General features: G+C 43.1%; 1 protein-coding gene across 2 annotated transcripts in view; it reads left to right on the top strand.

The window, feature by feature from the left end:
- Positions 1 to 17,228, top strand: part of LOC100380852 (ectonucleotide pyrophosphatase/phosphodiesterase family member 1) — an 83,274-nt gene that overhangs the window by 14,722 nt on the left and 51,324 nt on the right. For both annotated transcript variants that reach the window (XM_014204668.2, XM_014204667.2), the window contains 10 exons: positions 1,513 to 1,585; positions 1,954 to 2,079; positions 3,158 to 3,283; positions 4,260 to 4,323; positions 5,544 to 5,641; positions 8,462 to 8,541; positions 9,004 to 9,123; positions 16,442 to 16,551; positions 16,758 to 16,823; positions 16,946 to 17,018. In XM_014204668.2, coding sequence (XP_014060143.1) covers positions 1,513 to 1,585; positions 1,954 to 2,079; positions 3,158 to 3,283; positions 4,260 to 4,323; positions 5,544 to 5,641; positions 8,462 to 8,541; positions 9,004 to 9,123; positions 16,442 to 16,551; positions 16,758 to 16,823; positions 16,946 to 17,018 — 936 coding nt within the window. The remainder of the gene's footprint in view (positions 1 to 1,512; positions 1,586 to 1,953; positions 2,080 to 3,157; positions 3,284 to 4,259; positions 4,324 to 5,543; positions 5,642 to 8,461; positions 8,542 to 9,003; positions 9,124 to 16,441; positions 16,552 to 16,757; positions 16,824 to 16,945; positions 17,019 to 17,228) is intronic.

The raw sequence follows: 17,228 nt of genomic DNA, 5'->3' as shown, positions 1-17,228 counted from the left end.
AGCATATGATTCTTGAAAAAAAAATCTTCAGTTTTCAAAGCACTTCAAGGTGACGACCTGTCTTCTTTACGTCAAGCTCTTTATTACTGGTACTTGGTTTTAATCGACAATGAGAGAACTCCATACCAATTAGACCTCAGTCCTAATCCTGACATGTCCTGTTAGCCCCTATTGAGACCCTCTTTAAGCCGTGTTGATAAGACTGCTGGATATCTTCCCTTTATCATTCGTTGACTTAGTTGAAACTTTAAACACCTGAGATCCAGTCTTTGAATCTCCCCGCTAATTACAAACCCCATGCCTCAGCTATTCACCCTTCCCTGGGCAAAAGGGGCCAGGCAGAGCAGCTCACCAGGCAGCTAGGAGGGGAGCTTGTTTATGACCTGCTTTTACTTCTCTATTAGAGAGGGCCAAGACCCAGATGTGGAAAATGTAACTTTTTTTTTATTTGTGCACCGAACAGAATAGAGTCCTACGTTAGAATGGAAAAGAAAGTGTCATATGACTTATTTTCTAAAATAATAAATGGGGAATATAGTTTATATTTAATTCAAATTTTGGTTGTTTTTATTTCTAGTAAATGTGTCACATTTTTGAAATTGAGTTTCTGTGGTTTCGTTCAACATAAGTCCAGCTGAGATGTTTTTTTCTGATGCACTCTAGACCCAAAAAATGTACAGTTATAGCTACAATAATATTTCTCAAGAAAGCAGCAGGCAAAGACTGCTGCCAAGCATCTCTTCATAATTTTCCCGACACAATACTTTTCTGTGTTATGCGATGTCACTTGGCAGTCTCGATTTACTGACCTTACTAACAGTGAAAGTGATTTAAAATCCCATGTACACAATATAAAAAAAGCCACAAAACAAGCTCCAGAAGATTGAATATTTGGGTGAAGTAGAACAGGGTTATCATAAATCTTGTTGCAGAGAAAGTAGAATAGTAGTCTGGTTATCAGACTGAGTGCTACATAGCGTTCAATCTGGTTTAACCAGGCTAGTAGAGTACACTCACAATCGGGATAATAGTTTTAATTGGATGAGAAGATATCGAAGGGTCAAAAAGCACTTCATTTATGACGGTTCATCAGGATGCCATGCATTGTATACCCCTTTCACACTACTAAACTGAGCTGAGCCAAGCTGTACTGTGCTGGCCTGATGGGGAATCCACCATACTGGAACCGTGCTGGAAAGGACTATGTGAAAAGAAAATATCCAAGCTAGCACTGTACTGTTTGGGTCAGCAAGATACTGTGAAACGGGTAATAGCAAACGTATGTGTCTTGTATAGTCCACTATCTCTCTCTTCCTCTCAAAGTTTCTTCCTTCTAGAGTTTTTCCTGGCCACTGTACTCTTAGTTCTGCTTGTATTGCTCTTTGAGTTCTAGGCTGGGTTACTGTGAAGCACTTTGTGACAACTGCTGATTATAAAATGGACTATAACTAAATGTGCTTGATTGATATCTACACAGGGGAACTTTTCAGATGTTTCTCTTCTCACCAATAGGTAGTGTTGCTGTGCTTGTTGATCACCGTCATAACAGTCATATTTGCCTTGAAGCAGCACTGCAATGTTAAAGGTTAGTAAAACAACTGGCCAACTCTGTTTACAATCTATTTTCTGTCCTATTAGCCCTTGTGCTTGGCCACCATGCAAAACTAACCGATTATAACACAGAAAGAAAACCGTCAGTACATAAACACTTTTCAGCTAAAATAGAAATGCATTTCTAGTCTGTAATTGTCCAGTTTCAATGTTTCTATTCTCTATTTTGAGAAAAAAAAATAATTAAGGATTAGCTTAAACATCCATAACAAATCAGATGTACTGATTCCTTCTTTTTTTGAAATCTGTCAAATGATACCAATTCTGAGTAAAATAATGATATTCTGAGTAACTTAAATTACATTCTGAGTAACATAATAAAACTCTTCTCATCCCCTGTAGTGACGAGCTGTAAGAACAGGTGCGTGACGGGGAGCAGTGACAAGTCTGCATCGTGCCACTGTGACCTGTCTTGTGAGAAAGAGGGAAACTGCTGTCTTGATTACACTGAGGTGTGCATAGACCCTGGTAAGTTCAACAGCCTACATCACGTGTTACTGCAACACTACACTGCCAGAGGTATGTAGAGCAGGAGAGCACGGGTCAGGTTACCCACCAGCGCTACTTTGATGGTGTAAGTCTTCTTTATGTGTGTGTGTGTGTGGAGGGGAAGGAGTGTTCGTGTGTGTCAGTGTAGGCTGCTGAGGGGAGGACAGCTCATAATAATGGCTGGAATGGAGTCAATGGAATGGTATCCACCATATGGAAACCACGTTGTTGATGTGTTTGATTCCATTGACTCCATTCCAGCCATTATTATGAGTTGTCCTCCCCTCAGCAGCCTCCACTGGTGTGTGTGGGTGGATAGACTCCTCTACAGATTACAAAAACATGTTTTATGTGGACTGGAATGTTCACTTCGGATGCAATGTTGACTCTGGGAAGAGGCTGACCATTACAGCATCCCCAAAATACCCCTCTTTCATTTTACCGTCCTTGCTGGTCACTGTGGCCAGCCGTCCCCTAGCTTGGGTGTGGTGTGGCAATCTGGGCAGTGTTGTTCCCCCACGCTATGTGGTTACAATTTTGCCACCCAATCAACATGGGACCCATGTGTTTCCTCTACTTCCTCCAGAGAGGAGCGAGGCCCATTTATAGTGAAGGGATGGTGAATCAGAATTTGTTTTGATTTTCCCCGTGATTGCTGTAACACTGAAGCATGTCTCCTGAGACTGAGATTAGCATCCCTCTTATAGACTGTCCACTTGACCGCTGTCAGAGAGAGAATGTTGGTCTGTCTGTTCTAATGGGTATCACTCACTTGCTTTAGTGTAGTGCTTTGTGAGAATATTCGATGAGAAACTGTAGTTCACTCATTGATGAAATGTTTGGATATAGGGTAGTCCCAGACAGTGGTAGGAGTGATGACTGATTCCTCAGCTACTGCTGTCTCTCGGAGTTTGTCCTTAAGCATACACTCTCTCACACGTGCTCCTCATTTTCGCTGTCATAAACTCTCTCCTTCCCTCACTCTCTCTTCCTCACACTCACATATTTTCACACTTTTTCTCCGTCATCATTATTTCTCTCTCTCTCCCCCCTCCAGGTCAGCGTTGGACCTGCTCCAGATTCCGCTGTGGTGAGCAAAGGTTGGCCGATAGCCTGTGCTCATGCTCAGATGACTGTGTGAAAGCAGGGGACTGCTGTGCAAATTACTACAGCACCTGCAAAGGTAAAGGCCATAGACTGAACTTACCCTGTGTGTGTTGCAGCCCCAAATTACATCTGTGTGTTCAACAGACCTTCATCAAATTTTTCTATCTAATGCTTTTATAGTCCCAAAAGTACAAGCTCCACACTATATCAAAGGCACCTCAAATATTTCTAAGTATTTGGCGCAAGTCTGTTGTGCAATCTTACATAAAGGCCTATACTCAAACAGTCTACCTAGTGCTGTCCGGTGATGGCCTTCCTTACTGCACATGGTTTAATTATGATTTTCCTCAGAGAGTTGTTTGTTTAGAGTTGGTAGGGTTGTATGCCCAAGGAAAGTAACACATACCATATGTTAGGACTTTGCGTTAAGGGATTTCAAGATGTACATTTGCAGCTGAATATACACAGTGTGAATACCACACCTCGGATTGTAAAACATTGTTTTCCCTATAGTTCCTATATGCACTTTGAGATAATGCGTGTGTGATTTTTGCTTATTGGTATTTCTCTTTTCTAGCTCCTCCTGTGTGGTGGAAGGAATTCCCCAACATAAGGCCCTCTCAATCTTTCCCTATCCTTGACAGTCTTTAATGCTTAGACCGGTGTTTCTCCACCTTTTTTGTACCAGGGACGAACAAACTAGGGTCCTTCCTTCTGACATCTAGCACTTCTAGAACTGATTCAATTGGTGTCAAGAGAGTTAACCATCTGAGGGACTGGTCAGAAACATCAAGGACCAGTCCCGGACCGGGACCCAAAGGTTGAGAAACACTGGCGTACTTCTCACTCTAACTACCCTAATAAAGCTTTAACTCATGGTCATTTCAGCTATCATTCACCATTCCATAGCTTGCATTAGCCTACGCGATCCAAGCACAATGCTTGCAAGCACATATTAGATTTTAGTCTGGTAGATTTGATGTGTTTGGTAGTTAGCCACATTAGCCTCAAATTATCCTGAAGATAGTATGGTTGATGATGATATTTTCCAGTGGGAGTGAAGTCCTGGATAGAAGAGGAGTGCGAGGACATTCAAACACCCCAATGTCCTGACAGGTAAGTACTTTTCCACAACTACTGCTGTGCTTTCTCTGTGAGAAACACTTTTATACACCACAGTCTGAAGATAGTATCTAATGTTGAACTTGAAGGTCCTCTTGTGGTGCACAGCACATAGTCCTTGATTGAGATGGCTTGATAGTATATACTCTACACATGGAGTACTGTTACTTAGCTGAAGTCACATTACAATCTGTGGGTACTACAGACAACACAGCACATTATGACGCCAATGTAATGTACACAATTTGAGGCCATTTGCTCTACTTGTAAATACTACTATAGATGTGAGACAAAAAGTACTTTAAGTGTGAGACAAAGAAGGATTAACCCAATGTGTGTGTATGTGCATGCTGAGTAGTAAGGCTGTGACCCCAGACTTGTTAGACTATGGAAATGGAAATGTCTGGTTTTGTCACGAGTCCGTTTTTAGTGTTAAGTCCTTTCCAAAGGGCTTTGAACTAATGAACGTCTGTTTTTCTTTTGATCGTTTTTTATTTTATTTTTATGACTGACGTCACTCATTCTCGTGTTATTTCTTTTTGAGATGTTTCTATTCGGCTGTAACTTCAATTTAGGGTTTATTTTATTAGTGGTAAGTGTTTACAGGACCCTGGTATGACCCTCTCTCATGATGTATAGATAAGTTTAATACACCCATTACAGAACCACAGAGAGACTTAAATAACTATAATATAACATCACTTACCCCTGCCTTTGTTATGTGGGACAAAAAAGGGGGGGGAAGAAAGAGGAAGAGAGAAAGAAAAAGCAACAGTTGTGTTCAACAGATATTTGGCTTTATCCTGCATTGTATTTCTGTTGAAAAAGGGAAGTGGAAAGTTTCAGTTTTCAAGAGAAAGGGGTAACCCACAATCTTCTGATTCATCTTCAGCCATCTAGCCACAGGCCTCTTCCTGCCCTGCCCCTCCCCTCCTCTCGCTGTGTGTCTGTGTGGGCTGAATCCATCCTGCCTCTCCTCATCCAGTCCATTCACGTCAGTTCCCCCCCCAAACAAAGGGCTGCTTTGTGTTCCCCCACATAGTCACAGCACAGCTACTGGAACTGTTTCCACTGTAAACATCTCCACTGTGCCAGACTTAGACGGTTTTAGATTCATGCTTTCCAGGGAAAATGTATATTCTGTTTTCCCCTAGAAGAGTTTCTAAATGTAACCTCAATACAGCTCATTCTCTGGCTTTGTTTGTGTCCTCCAGTTTTTCCAAACCCCCTCTGATCCTGGTGTCTATGGATGGCTTCCGGGCAGGTTATTTAAAGGCCTATGGCAGTCTTCTTCCAGTCATCAACAAATTACGTAAGTCAGTCCCCCAAGCACACCATTGTTTTCTGGCGTAGAGGGCAACATTTGGAATGAGACGTTGTAATGATTTTTCTGGTAAAAATGTGGTTTCTGGTCGACGTGAAGTCCGATTACAAGCATCTAGAGATGTCTCTTTCTGGTCACAACAAATCACAGGAGGTCGGTGGCACCTTTTAATTGGGGAAGATGGGCTCGTGGTAATGACTGGAGCGTGATGAGTGCAGCGGTATCAAATACATCAAACACATGGTTTGATGCCATTTCATTCACTCCGTTCCAGACATTATTATGAGCTGTCCTTGTAAAATTATTCTCATATTGGACCCGAGCCTGGGTTTATACCAACCTAACATATGGAATTGTTTTAAGATGATCATACCAAGGATCATTTAGCTATTTGATTTAGAATAAATAAATAAATAAATAATTTGATATAAGATAGAATTTGGCCTTACTGCTATTAGCTCATAGAAAGTATTGAATAACATATTCATACATGGCAAACCTGATAGTCAAAACATACATCAAAAGGAAGTATGCTTTGAAGTGTCTGTCGTAAGGTAGAGTGGGGTAAGTTGAGCCATTTTTTTACATCACTCCTTCAGGGGAAATATAGTATTCTTTCTTACAAACATCTATATACATACAGTGCCTTCGGAAAGTATTGAGACCCCTTTACTTTTTCCACATTTTACAGCCTTATTCTAAAATGGATGAAATAAAAAATGTTGCTCAGCAATCTACACACAATACCCCATAATGACAAACTGGTTTTTAGAAATGTTTGCAAATTTATAAAAAACAGAAATACCTTATTTACATAAGTATTCAGACCCTTTTTTATGAGACTCGAAATTGAGTTCAGGTGCATCCTGTTTTCCATTGATCATCCTTGAGCTGTTTCTACAACTTGATCAGACTCCACCTGTGATAAATTCAATTGATTGGACATGATTTGGAAAGGCACACACCTGTCTATATAAGGTCCCACAGTTGGCAGTGCATGTCAGAGCAAAAACCAAGCCATGAGGTCGAAGGAATTGTCCGTAGAGCACTGTGACAGGATTGTGTCAAGGCACAGATCTGGGGAAGGGTACCAAAACATTTCTGCAGCATTGAAGATTCCCAAGAACACAGTGGCCTCCATCATTCTTACATTTTTGGAACCACCAAGACTCTTCCTAGAGCTGGCCGCCTGGCCAAGCTGAGCAATCGGGGGAGAAGGGCCTTGGTCTGGGAGGTGACCAAGAACCCGATGGTCACTCTGACAGTGCTCTAGACTTCCTCTGTGGAGATGGTACAAACCTTCCAGAAGGACAACCATCTCTGCAGCACTCCACCAATCAGGTCTTTATGGTAGAGTGGCCAGACGGAAGCCACTCCTCAGTAAAATGCACATGACAGCCCGCTTGTAGTTTGCCAAAAGGCACCTAAAGGACTCTCAGATCATGAGAAACAAGATTCTCTGGTCTAATGAAACCAAGATTGACCTCTTTGGCCTGAATGCCAAGCGTCACGTCTGGAGGAAACCTAGCACCATCCCTACAGTGAAGCATGGTGGTGACAGCATCATGCTGTGGAGAATATTTTCAGGGACTGGGAGACTAGTCAGAATCGAGGCAAAGATGAACAGAGCAAAGTACAGATGAAAAGCTGCTCCAGAGCACTCAGGACCTCAGATTGGGGGTGAAGGTTTACCTTCCCACAGGACAACGACCCTAAGCACACAGCCAAGACAATGCAGGAGTGGCTTCAGAACAAGTCTCTGAATGTCCTTGAGTAGCTCAACCAGAGCCCGACTTGAACCCAATCGAACATCTCTGGAGGGACCGGAAAATAGCTGTGCAACAACGCTCCCATCTAACCTGACAGACCGTGAGAGGATGTGCAGAGAAGAATGGGAGAAACTCCCCAAATACAGGTGTGCCAAGCTTGTAGTGTCATACCCAAGAAGACTCGATGCTGTAATCGCTGCCGAAGGTGCTTCAACAAAGTAGAGTAAACGGTCTGAATACTTATGTAAATGTGTTCTTTCAGTTATTTATTTTTAAATAAATTAGCAACAATTTCTACAAACCTGTTTTTGCTTTGTCATTATGGGGTATTGTATGTAGATTGATGAGGGGGGGAAACAATTTAATCAATTTTAGAATAAGGCTGTAACGTAACAATGTGGAAAAAGTCAAGGGGTCTGCCGAATTCAATGTGTGACCTCTTCCTAAATATTTACACAAAATTAAATAATTCATTTTGTGTATGCTTACCCACTCTTATTTATTTATTTATTTTTATATATATATATGATTATTTTTTGGGGGATGGGCACTAAAGTACTTAAATACTTCCATAGATTTTTTTTTTTCAACTGTAGCTCGGCCACCTTCAACCACAGATGCGTAAAGCCGGTGGATGCAGTGGGTTGAGACGCAGCCCATGCAAAAAAAAAATCTCTCTAGTTGAAACCGATTTTGATGGGGAACAGTCTTATGACATGGTTCCCCGGCTCAGACGTATGCATCAACCAATGGTTGCGTGCCACATTATTGACTGGCAGATTGCTATAACATATGTGGTTAGCTGATACATAAAATGCCTATCCAGGCTTTGTAAGATCTGGCAGGCGTCAGCAAGGCCTGGGCAGAGGAACGCGCTCCATGTTTCTTTGGCCACTTGCGTGTTTGGCAGTCTGACATCCTTTCAAACAATTTCAGGGAAATAATTATGTTTAGGTAAATGATCCTAGGATCCTATCACAGCTGTTTCTTTGGCAGCCTTGGTTTTTATTTTGTTTTATTTGACTTCATTCTATTTCAGGCAACTGTGGCACCACTACCCCGTACATGAGACCTGCCTATCCCACCAAGACCTTCCCCAACCACTACACCATTGTGACTGTAAGGGTGTCGCTCCTCTTAGTTTATATGTAACCAGTCAGGCATCAGTTACTTTGGTAAAGCATTGTATACACAACTTGTTTATTTGAAAATTGCTTCACTCTTTGGAATCCACTTAAAAAAAAAAAAAAAATCACCTTATCCATCAAGTACAGTCACTTACCATGAATGATCCCCCCCAAAAAACTCCTCTTGTGGCTTGATGGCTCGCACATGCTGCTTCTGATGAGAAACTGTGGTTCGAATGTGCAACTCTGGGCAGTGATTTTAGCTCTACTGGTTTACCCAACCCTTTCAGTTAACCACCAGACTTCTCTTTCAACACGCAGTGTTGTGGCCCCGTGTGATGAAATTATGAAGTCAATTCAACGGTAGATGTAAAAATACAGAGGACAAGCCCACTTAGGCCTGCAGCTGTCAAAGCACCGGGTGTGTAAACCTCTGTGTGTGTTACTCCCACAGGGTCTCTATCCAGAGTCCCATGGGATCGTGGACAACAAGATGTACGATGTGACCCGCAACGCCTCCTTCAGTCTGAAAGTGGCTGAGAAATTCAACGCCAAATGGTATCAAGGAGAACCAGTGAGTGAATACATTGGAATACAAAAAAACTGCAAACATTGGGCGTTAATTCAATGTTAGTTTATTGGTACCGCTTATTGTTTTTAGCAGTGTGGCCCTAGTGTTTTGTGAAATTGAACTTGTGACCTGAAGAGGGGAGCTTGGGATGACATACGTCTTAGACAAGGCAGACAGACGGATTAGTGAACATTTCCTCTGCAAAACATGGAGCTGGAGAAATGGATGAGGAAGATGAATGTTATTGAGGAAGTTTCCCTGAACTACAGTTCCCCTGTACTGTGTTTACTAAAAACCCTAACGATAGGACATAATGACATTACAGAACTGTGCCAAAAACATTCTGTATACTTATTGCACAAATCTAAACATTGACTGAGAAATATCAACTGACAAGGAGACAATGGCACTAATACAAAGTCTCAGCCTTGTCACAAAGCACACTGGATATAATGATATATAAAGTATTGAGTGAGAACGGTAGTTATGTGTCTTTGATCATGATACACTCTAATGAGCTTTCTATGAAAAAAGTGTGTTAGGAAGTTGTTTTCAGTGACACTTCTCCTCATTATCTCTCTGAGGTGGGCGAATTGCTCAGCTCCACATAATATCAAATTTTATGTCACGTGCCGAATACAACAGGTGTAGGTAGACCTTACAGTGAAATGCTTACTTACAAGCCCTTAACCAACAATGCAGTTTTGAAAATAAACAAAAGTAACAAATAATTAAAGAGCAGCAGTAAAATAACAGCGACGCTATATACCCTACAGGGGGTACCGGTACAGAGTCAATGTACATGTAGGTAATATGTACATGTAGGTAGAGTTAAAGTGACTACAGTGGGGGAGAAAAGTATTTGATCCCCTGCTGATTTTGTACGTTTGCCCACTTACAAAGAAATTATCAGTCTATAATTTTAATAGTAGGTTTATTTGAACAGTGAGAGACAGAATAACAACAAAAAAATCCAGAAAAATGCATGTCAAAAATGTTATTAAAATTATTTGCATTTTAATGAGGGAAATAAGTATTTGACCCCTCTGCAAAACATGACTTAGTACTTGGTGGCAAAACCCTTGTTGGCAATCACAGAGGTCAGATGTTTCTTGTAGTTGGCCACCAGATTTACACACATCTCAGGAGGGATTTTTGTCCCACTCCTCTTTGCAGATCTTCTCCAAGTCATTAAGGTTTCGAGGCTGTCATTTGGCAATTCGAACCTTCAGCTCCCTCCACAGATTTTCTATGGGATTAAGGTCTGGAGACTGGCTAGGCCACTCCAGGACCTTAATGTGCTTCTTCTTGAGCCACTCCTTTGTTGCCTTGGCCGTGTGTTTTGGGTCATTGTCATGCTGGAATACCCATCCATGACCCATTTTCAATGCCCTGGCTGAGGGAAGGAGGTTCTCACCCAAGATTTGACGGTACATGGCCCCGTCCATCGTCCCTTTGATGCGGTGAAGTTGTGCTGTCCCCTTAGCAGAAAAACACCCCCAAAGCATAATGTTTCCACCTCCATGTTTGACGGTGGAGTCATAGGCAGCATTCCTCCTCCTCCAAACACGGCGAGTTGAGTTGATGTCAAAGAGCTCCATTTTGGTCTCATCTGACCACAACACTTTCACCCACTTGTCCTCTGAGTCATTCAGATGTTCATTGGCAAACTTCAGACGGGCATGTATATGTGTTTTCTTGAGCAGGGGGACCTTGCGGGTGCTGCAGGATTTCAGTCCTTCACGGCGTAGTGTGATACCAATTGTTTTCTTGGTGACTATGGTCCCAGCTGCCTTGAGATCATTGACAAGATCCTCCCGTGTAGTTCTGGGCTAATTCCTCACCGTTCTCATGATCATTGCAACTCCACGAGGTGAGATCTTGCATGGAGCCCCAGGCCGAGGGATATTGACAGTTATTTTGTGTTTCTTCCATTTGTGAATAATCGCACCAAATGTTGTCACCTTTTCACCAAGCTGCTTTGCGATGGTCTTGTAGCCCATTCCAGCCTTGTGTAGGTCTACAATCTTGTCCCTGACATCCTTGGAGAGCTCTTTGGTCTTGGCCATGGTGGAAAGTATGGAATCTGATTGATTGATTGCTTCTGTGGACAGGTGTCTTTTTATACAGGTAACAAGCTGCGGTTAGGAGCACTCCCTTTTAAGAGTGTGCTCCTAATCTCAGCTCGTTACCTGTATAAAAGACCCCTGGGAGCCAGAAATCTTTCTGATTTAAGAGGGGGTCAAATACTTATTTCATTTACATTTACATTTCCCTCATTAAAATGCAAATCAATTTACAACATTTTTGACATGCATTTTTCTGGATATTTTTGTTATTCTGTCTCTCCCTGTTCAAATAAACCTACCATCAAAATTATAGACTGATCCTTTCTTTGTCAGTGGGCAAATGTACAAAATCAACAGGGGATCAAATACTTTTTCCCCCCACTGTATGTATAGATAATAAACAGAGTTGCAGCAGAGTAAAAGAGGGGGGTAGCCATTTGATTAGCTGTTCAGGAGTCTTATGGCTTTGGGGTAGAAGCTGTTAAGAAGCCTTTTGGACCTAGACTTGGTGCTCTGGTACCGTTTGCCGTGCGGTAGCAGAAAGAACAGTCTATGACTAGGGTGGCTGGAGTCTTTGACAATTTATTTAGGGCCTTCCTCTGACACCGCCTCGTATAGAGGTCCTGGATGGCAGGAAGCTTGGCCCCAGTGATGTACTGGGCCGTACACAATACCCTCTGTAGTGCCTTGCGGTCAGAGGCCGAGCAGTTGCCATACCATGCAGTGATGCAACCCGTCAGGATGCTCTCGACAGTGCAGCTGTAGAACTTTTTGAGGATTTGAGGACCCATGCCAAATCATTTCGGTCTCCTGAGGGGGATTGGCTTTGTCATGCCCTCTTCACGATTGTCTTGGTGTGTTTGAACCATGATAGGTTGTTGGTGATGTGGACACCAAGGAACTTGACGCTCTCAACCTGCTCCACCACAGCCCCGTCGATGAGAATGGGGGCGTGCTCGATCCTCTTTTTCCTGTAGTCGACATTCATCTCCTTTGTCTTGTATCACGTTGAGGGAGAGGTTGTTATCCTGGCACCACATGGCCAGGTCTCTGACCTCCTCCCTATAGGCTGTCTCATTGTTGTCGGTGATCAGGCCTGTCATCGGCAAACTTAATGATGGTGTTGGAGTCGTGCCTGGCCATGCAGTCATGAGTGAGCAGGGAGTACAGGAGGGGACTGAGCATGCACCCCTGAGGGGCCCCGTGTTGAGGATCAATGTGGCGGATGTGTTGTTACCTACCCTTACCACCTGGGGGCGGCCCGTCAGGATGTCCAGGATCCAGTTGTAGAGGGAGGTGTTTAGTCCCAGTCCTTAGCTTAGTGATGAGCTTTGATGGCACTATGGTGTTGAACACTGAGCTGTTGTAAAATGAATAGCATTCTACCATAGGTGTTCCTTTTGTCCAGGTGGGAAAGGGCAGTGTGGAGTGCAATAGAGATTGCATCATCTGTGGATCTGTTTGGGCGGTATGCAAATTGGAGTGGGTCTAGGGTTTCTGGAATAATGGTGTTGATGTGAGCCATGACCAGCCTTTCAAAGCGCTTCATGGCTACAAATGTGAGCGCTACAGGTCGGAAGTGATTTAGGCAGGTTACCTTATGTTTTTGGACACAGAGACTATGTTGGTCTGCTTGAAACATGTTGGTATTACAGAGTCAGTCAGGGACAGGTAGAAAATGTCAGTGAAGACACTTGCCAGTTGGTCAGCTTATGCTCATAGTACACGTCCTGGTAATCCGTCTGGCCCTGTGGCCTTGTGCATGTTGACCTGTTTAAAAGGTCTTACTCATCGGCTACGGAGAACGTGATCACATAGTAGTCAGGAACAGCTGATGCTGTCGTGCATGTTTCGGTGTCGCTTGCTTTGAAGCGAGCATAGAAGTAATTTAGCTTGTCTGGTAGGCCCGTTTCACTGGGCAGCTCGAGCTGTGCTACCAAGGTGACATGCCCAAATGAATATCGCCCATTGTACTCACCCTGGTCATCATGAAGTGCTTTGAGAGGCTGGTCATGGCCCACAAAGGCCAGCATGCTAGGCACACTGGACCTACTCCAATTTGCCAACCGCTCTAACAGATACACAGAAGATTACATTTCCATCGCTATTCACACAGCTGTAACAGTACAAGAGTGGGTCCAGTGCCTATGTGAGTTAGCTGTTCATTGACCACAGCGTTCAACACTATTGTTCCCTCCAATCATGGATCCTGGACTTCCTGATGGGCAGACCATAGGCTGTGAGGATTGGCAACAACACATCCTCTACACTGACTCTTAACACAGGGGCCCCTCAGAGGTGTGTCCTCAGCCCTCTGCTGTACTCCCTGTTCACCTATGACTGCATGGTTCTAGGCCTGATAGCCAACAACGACAAGTCAGCATATAGGGTGGAGGTAATTGAACTGGCATTGTGGCGGGACAACAACCTCTCCCTCAACATCAGCAAAGTAAATGAGTTCATTGTTGACTACAGGAAGTAGAAGAGGGAACATCCACATCACCGAGGACTTGACATGGACCATCACCACCACTCTTGTCAAGAGGGTGCAACATTGTCTCTTCTACTTAAGGCGGCTGAAGACATTCGACATGCCACACCAGGTCCTCTCCAAATACTATTGCTGCACCATCGAGAGCGTCCTAAGCGGTTGCATCACGGCCAGGTACGGGAATCGCTCCGTCCACAACCGCAAGGCCTTCCAGCAGGTGGTGAAGACGGCACAGTACATCACTGGGACCGTGCTCCCACCCATCCAGGAGATCTACTCGAAGCGGTGCCTGAGGAAGGCCACAGCATCATCAAGGACCCCACACACCCCATCCACAAGCTGTCCACTACCTTACTGTTGGGCAGACAGTATCAGAGCTCAGAGACAGTTTCTATCTACAAGCCATCAGACTACTGAACACTTGAACTGGACTGACCACCTGCTCCGATTCTCCGCACCTTAGCACACATGCAATCACACAGACGTACGCATACAGTGCATTTGGAAAGTATTCAGACCCCTTGACTTTTTCCACATTTTGTTTTGTTACAGCTTTATTCTAAAATATAATAAATCTTTTTTTCCCCTCATCAATCTACACACAAACCATAATGACAAAGCAAAAACAGGTTGATTTTTTTGCAAGTGTATTAAAAATAAACAAATGTACACATTTACATAAGTATTCAGACCCTTTACTCAGTACTTTGTTGAAGCGCCTTAGGCAGCGATTACAGCCTCGAGTCTTCTTGGGTTTGCCGCTAAAAGCTTGGCATACCTGTATTTGGGTAGTTTCTCCCATTCTTCTCTGCAGATCCTCTGAAGTTCTGTCAGGTTGGATGGGTAGCATCGCTGCACAGCTATTTTCAAGTCTCTCCAAAGATGTTCGATTGGGTTCAAGTCTTGGCTCTGGCTGGGCCACTCCTGGACATTCAGAGACATGTCCCAAAGCCACTCCTGCATTGTCTCTGCTGTGTGCTTAGGGTCTTTGTCCTGTTGGAAGGTGAACCTTCACCCCAGTCTGAGGTCCTGAGCGCTGTGGAGCAGGTTTTCATCAAGGATCTCTCTGTACTTTGCTCCGTTCATCTTTCCCTCAATCCTGACTAGTCTCCCCGCTGAAAAACATCCCCACAGCATGATGCTGCCACCACCATGCTTCACCGTAGGCATTCAGGCCAAAGAGTTTAGTCTTGGTGCCTTTTTGCAAACTACAAGTGGGCTGTCATGTGCCTTTTACTGAAGAGTGGCTTTGTCTGGCCACTCTACCATAAACGCCTGATTTGGTGGAGTGCTGTAGAGATGGTTGTCCTTCTGGAAGGTTCTACCATCTCCACAGAGGAAATCTGGTGCTCTGTCAGTGACCATCGGGGTTTTGAATAACCCCGATGGTTATAGTTTTGAAATTGAATAACCTATTTTCGCTTTGTCATTATGGGGTATTGTGTGTTGATTAAGTAAAAAAAAAAGATTTAAACCATTTTAGAATAAGGCTGTAACGTAACAAAATGTGGAAAAAGGGAATGGGTCTGAATGTTTCTGAATGCACTGAGTGTACAAAACATTAGGAACATCTGCTCTTTCCATGACAAACTGACCAGGTGAAAGCTATGATTCCTTATTGATGTCACCTGTTAAATCCACTTCAATCAGTGTAGATGATGAAGGGGAGGATACAGGTTAAAGAAGGATATTTAAGGCAATTGAGACATGGATTGTGTATGCCATTCCGAGGGTGAATGGACAAGATAAAATATTTAAGTGCCTTTGAACGGGGAAAGGTACTAGGTGCCAGGCACACCGGTTTGAGTGTGTCAGGAACTGCAAAGTTGCTGGGATTTTCATGCTCAAAAGTTTCCCGTGTGTATCAAGAATGGTCCACCACCCAAAGGACATCCAGCCAACTTGACATAACCGTGGGAAGCATTGGAGTCAACATGGGCCAGTATCCCTATGGAACGCTTTCGACTCCTTGTAAAGTCCATACCCTGACGGATTGAGGGCAAAAGTGGATGCAACTCAATATTAGGAATGTGTTGCTAAGGTTTTGTACTCTGTGTGTGTATATACATTCATGCTCACACACTGCAACTGCTGCTACCAGACTCTTATTATCATTGCTAAATACTGCATAATTGTAAAAAGATTTAACCCCCTATCCCCCTTTCCCCAAAACACGTGTAAATATTGGACTATAAATTGTGCCCTCCTGTAGTATACTTATGCTCAAGTGTTTAATATATTCTATTGAGCCAGTTACGTTATGTTCGTATTCTTTTATTATTTATTGTTGTGTTGTCGAGAAGGACCTTGCAAGTAAACATTTTGTTGGACGGTGTACAGTATACCATGTGTGTGTCCCATATGACTAATAAAACTTGAAACATGCGCATGACTGTAATTAGCCATGTGTGAACGCAGTCAGGAAGATTACTTTAATCCATAAATAGTGTTATTGATTAACATATACAGTAAGTAGGCCAATTCTATATCGCTCGTTAGGAAAAATGTTATGCTGTAATGGATAGTACTGCTTGGTCTGATTTAAATTAACATAATTTAATGATATACAGTATGTAATGAACCATATGTAGGTCAGTTTTGATACGTTTATTGGGAAAAAATCTATAGGTGTAATGGATTAGGTATTGCTTATTTTGATGTATTAGAATGAATGACAAATTAGCTGTGTATAGGACTCTGATGCTCTTTTGACTACAAGTTCACCTCTACTATCTCCCTCGCATTCTCGCTCTCTCTGTAGGTTTGGCTCACTGCCATGTACAATAAGCTGAAGTCAGCCACATTCTTCTGGCCGGGTGCTGATGTGGCCATCAATGGAAGATTCCCCGACTTCTACAAGATGTATGACAGGTGAGAGACTTGCATAATGGTATTTCCTGTTTGTGGGCACAATAAAGAGGAGTAGCTAATAAGATAGCTAATGATCCTATAACGAATACCACATATTCGTTTTGTAGGATATAAAGTATGAATGTTATTTGGAGCATTTTTCTGCAATGTAGTGTGTTTAAGCTATCCATAGTGATACTAAGAATAAAAGTGTTTCTTTCTACCAGGAACATCCCATTCGAGGAGAGAATCTCAACCATATTTCAATGGCTGAATTTGCCTCAAGGGGAAAGGTGCATCTCCTAACCATTATATACTGTAATCCTAATTTTGAAGGACAGACCAAACACTTCCATCTTTTGAGAGGACTCTTTTACCCGAGTGTGTAATCTGTGTCCTTTTTGTTTTCTTGTAGGCCTGATTTCTACACTCTGTACCTGGAGGAACCAGACTCTGCTGGCCATCGATACGGACCAATGAGCAGTCAGGTAGGATCCAGCTCTACTCATAACCAATCAAAACAGGCCCAGCAAAGGCACCCTCTGTGCGGTCTGAAACAACAGGTTTTCAGGGGAAATGGAAAGAGAGCCTGTGACGTGACTTCCACTTTTGGACTTTAACAAGGCGACACTCCATCTTAACTCCTCCTCCACATTTACTGGATTGGTACAACAGTGCAAAAGATAACCTGCCCCGGT

The sequence above is a fragment of the Salmo salar genome, chromosome ssa06, assembly GCF_905237065.1.
Source record: "Salmo salar chromosome ssa06, Ssal_v3.1, whole genome shotgun sequence".
In the NCBI taxonomy this organism is placed as follows: Eukaryota; Metazoa; Chordata; class Actinopteri; order Salmoniformes; family Salmonidae; genus Salmo; species Salmo salar.
Note: the sequence above shows the minus strand (reverse complement) of the source record. Positions and strands in the feature narration are given on the sequence as shown.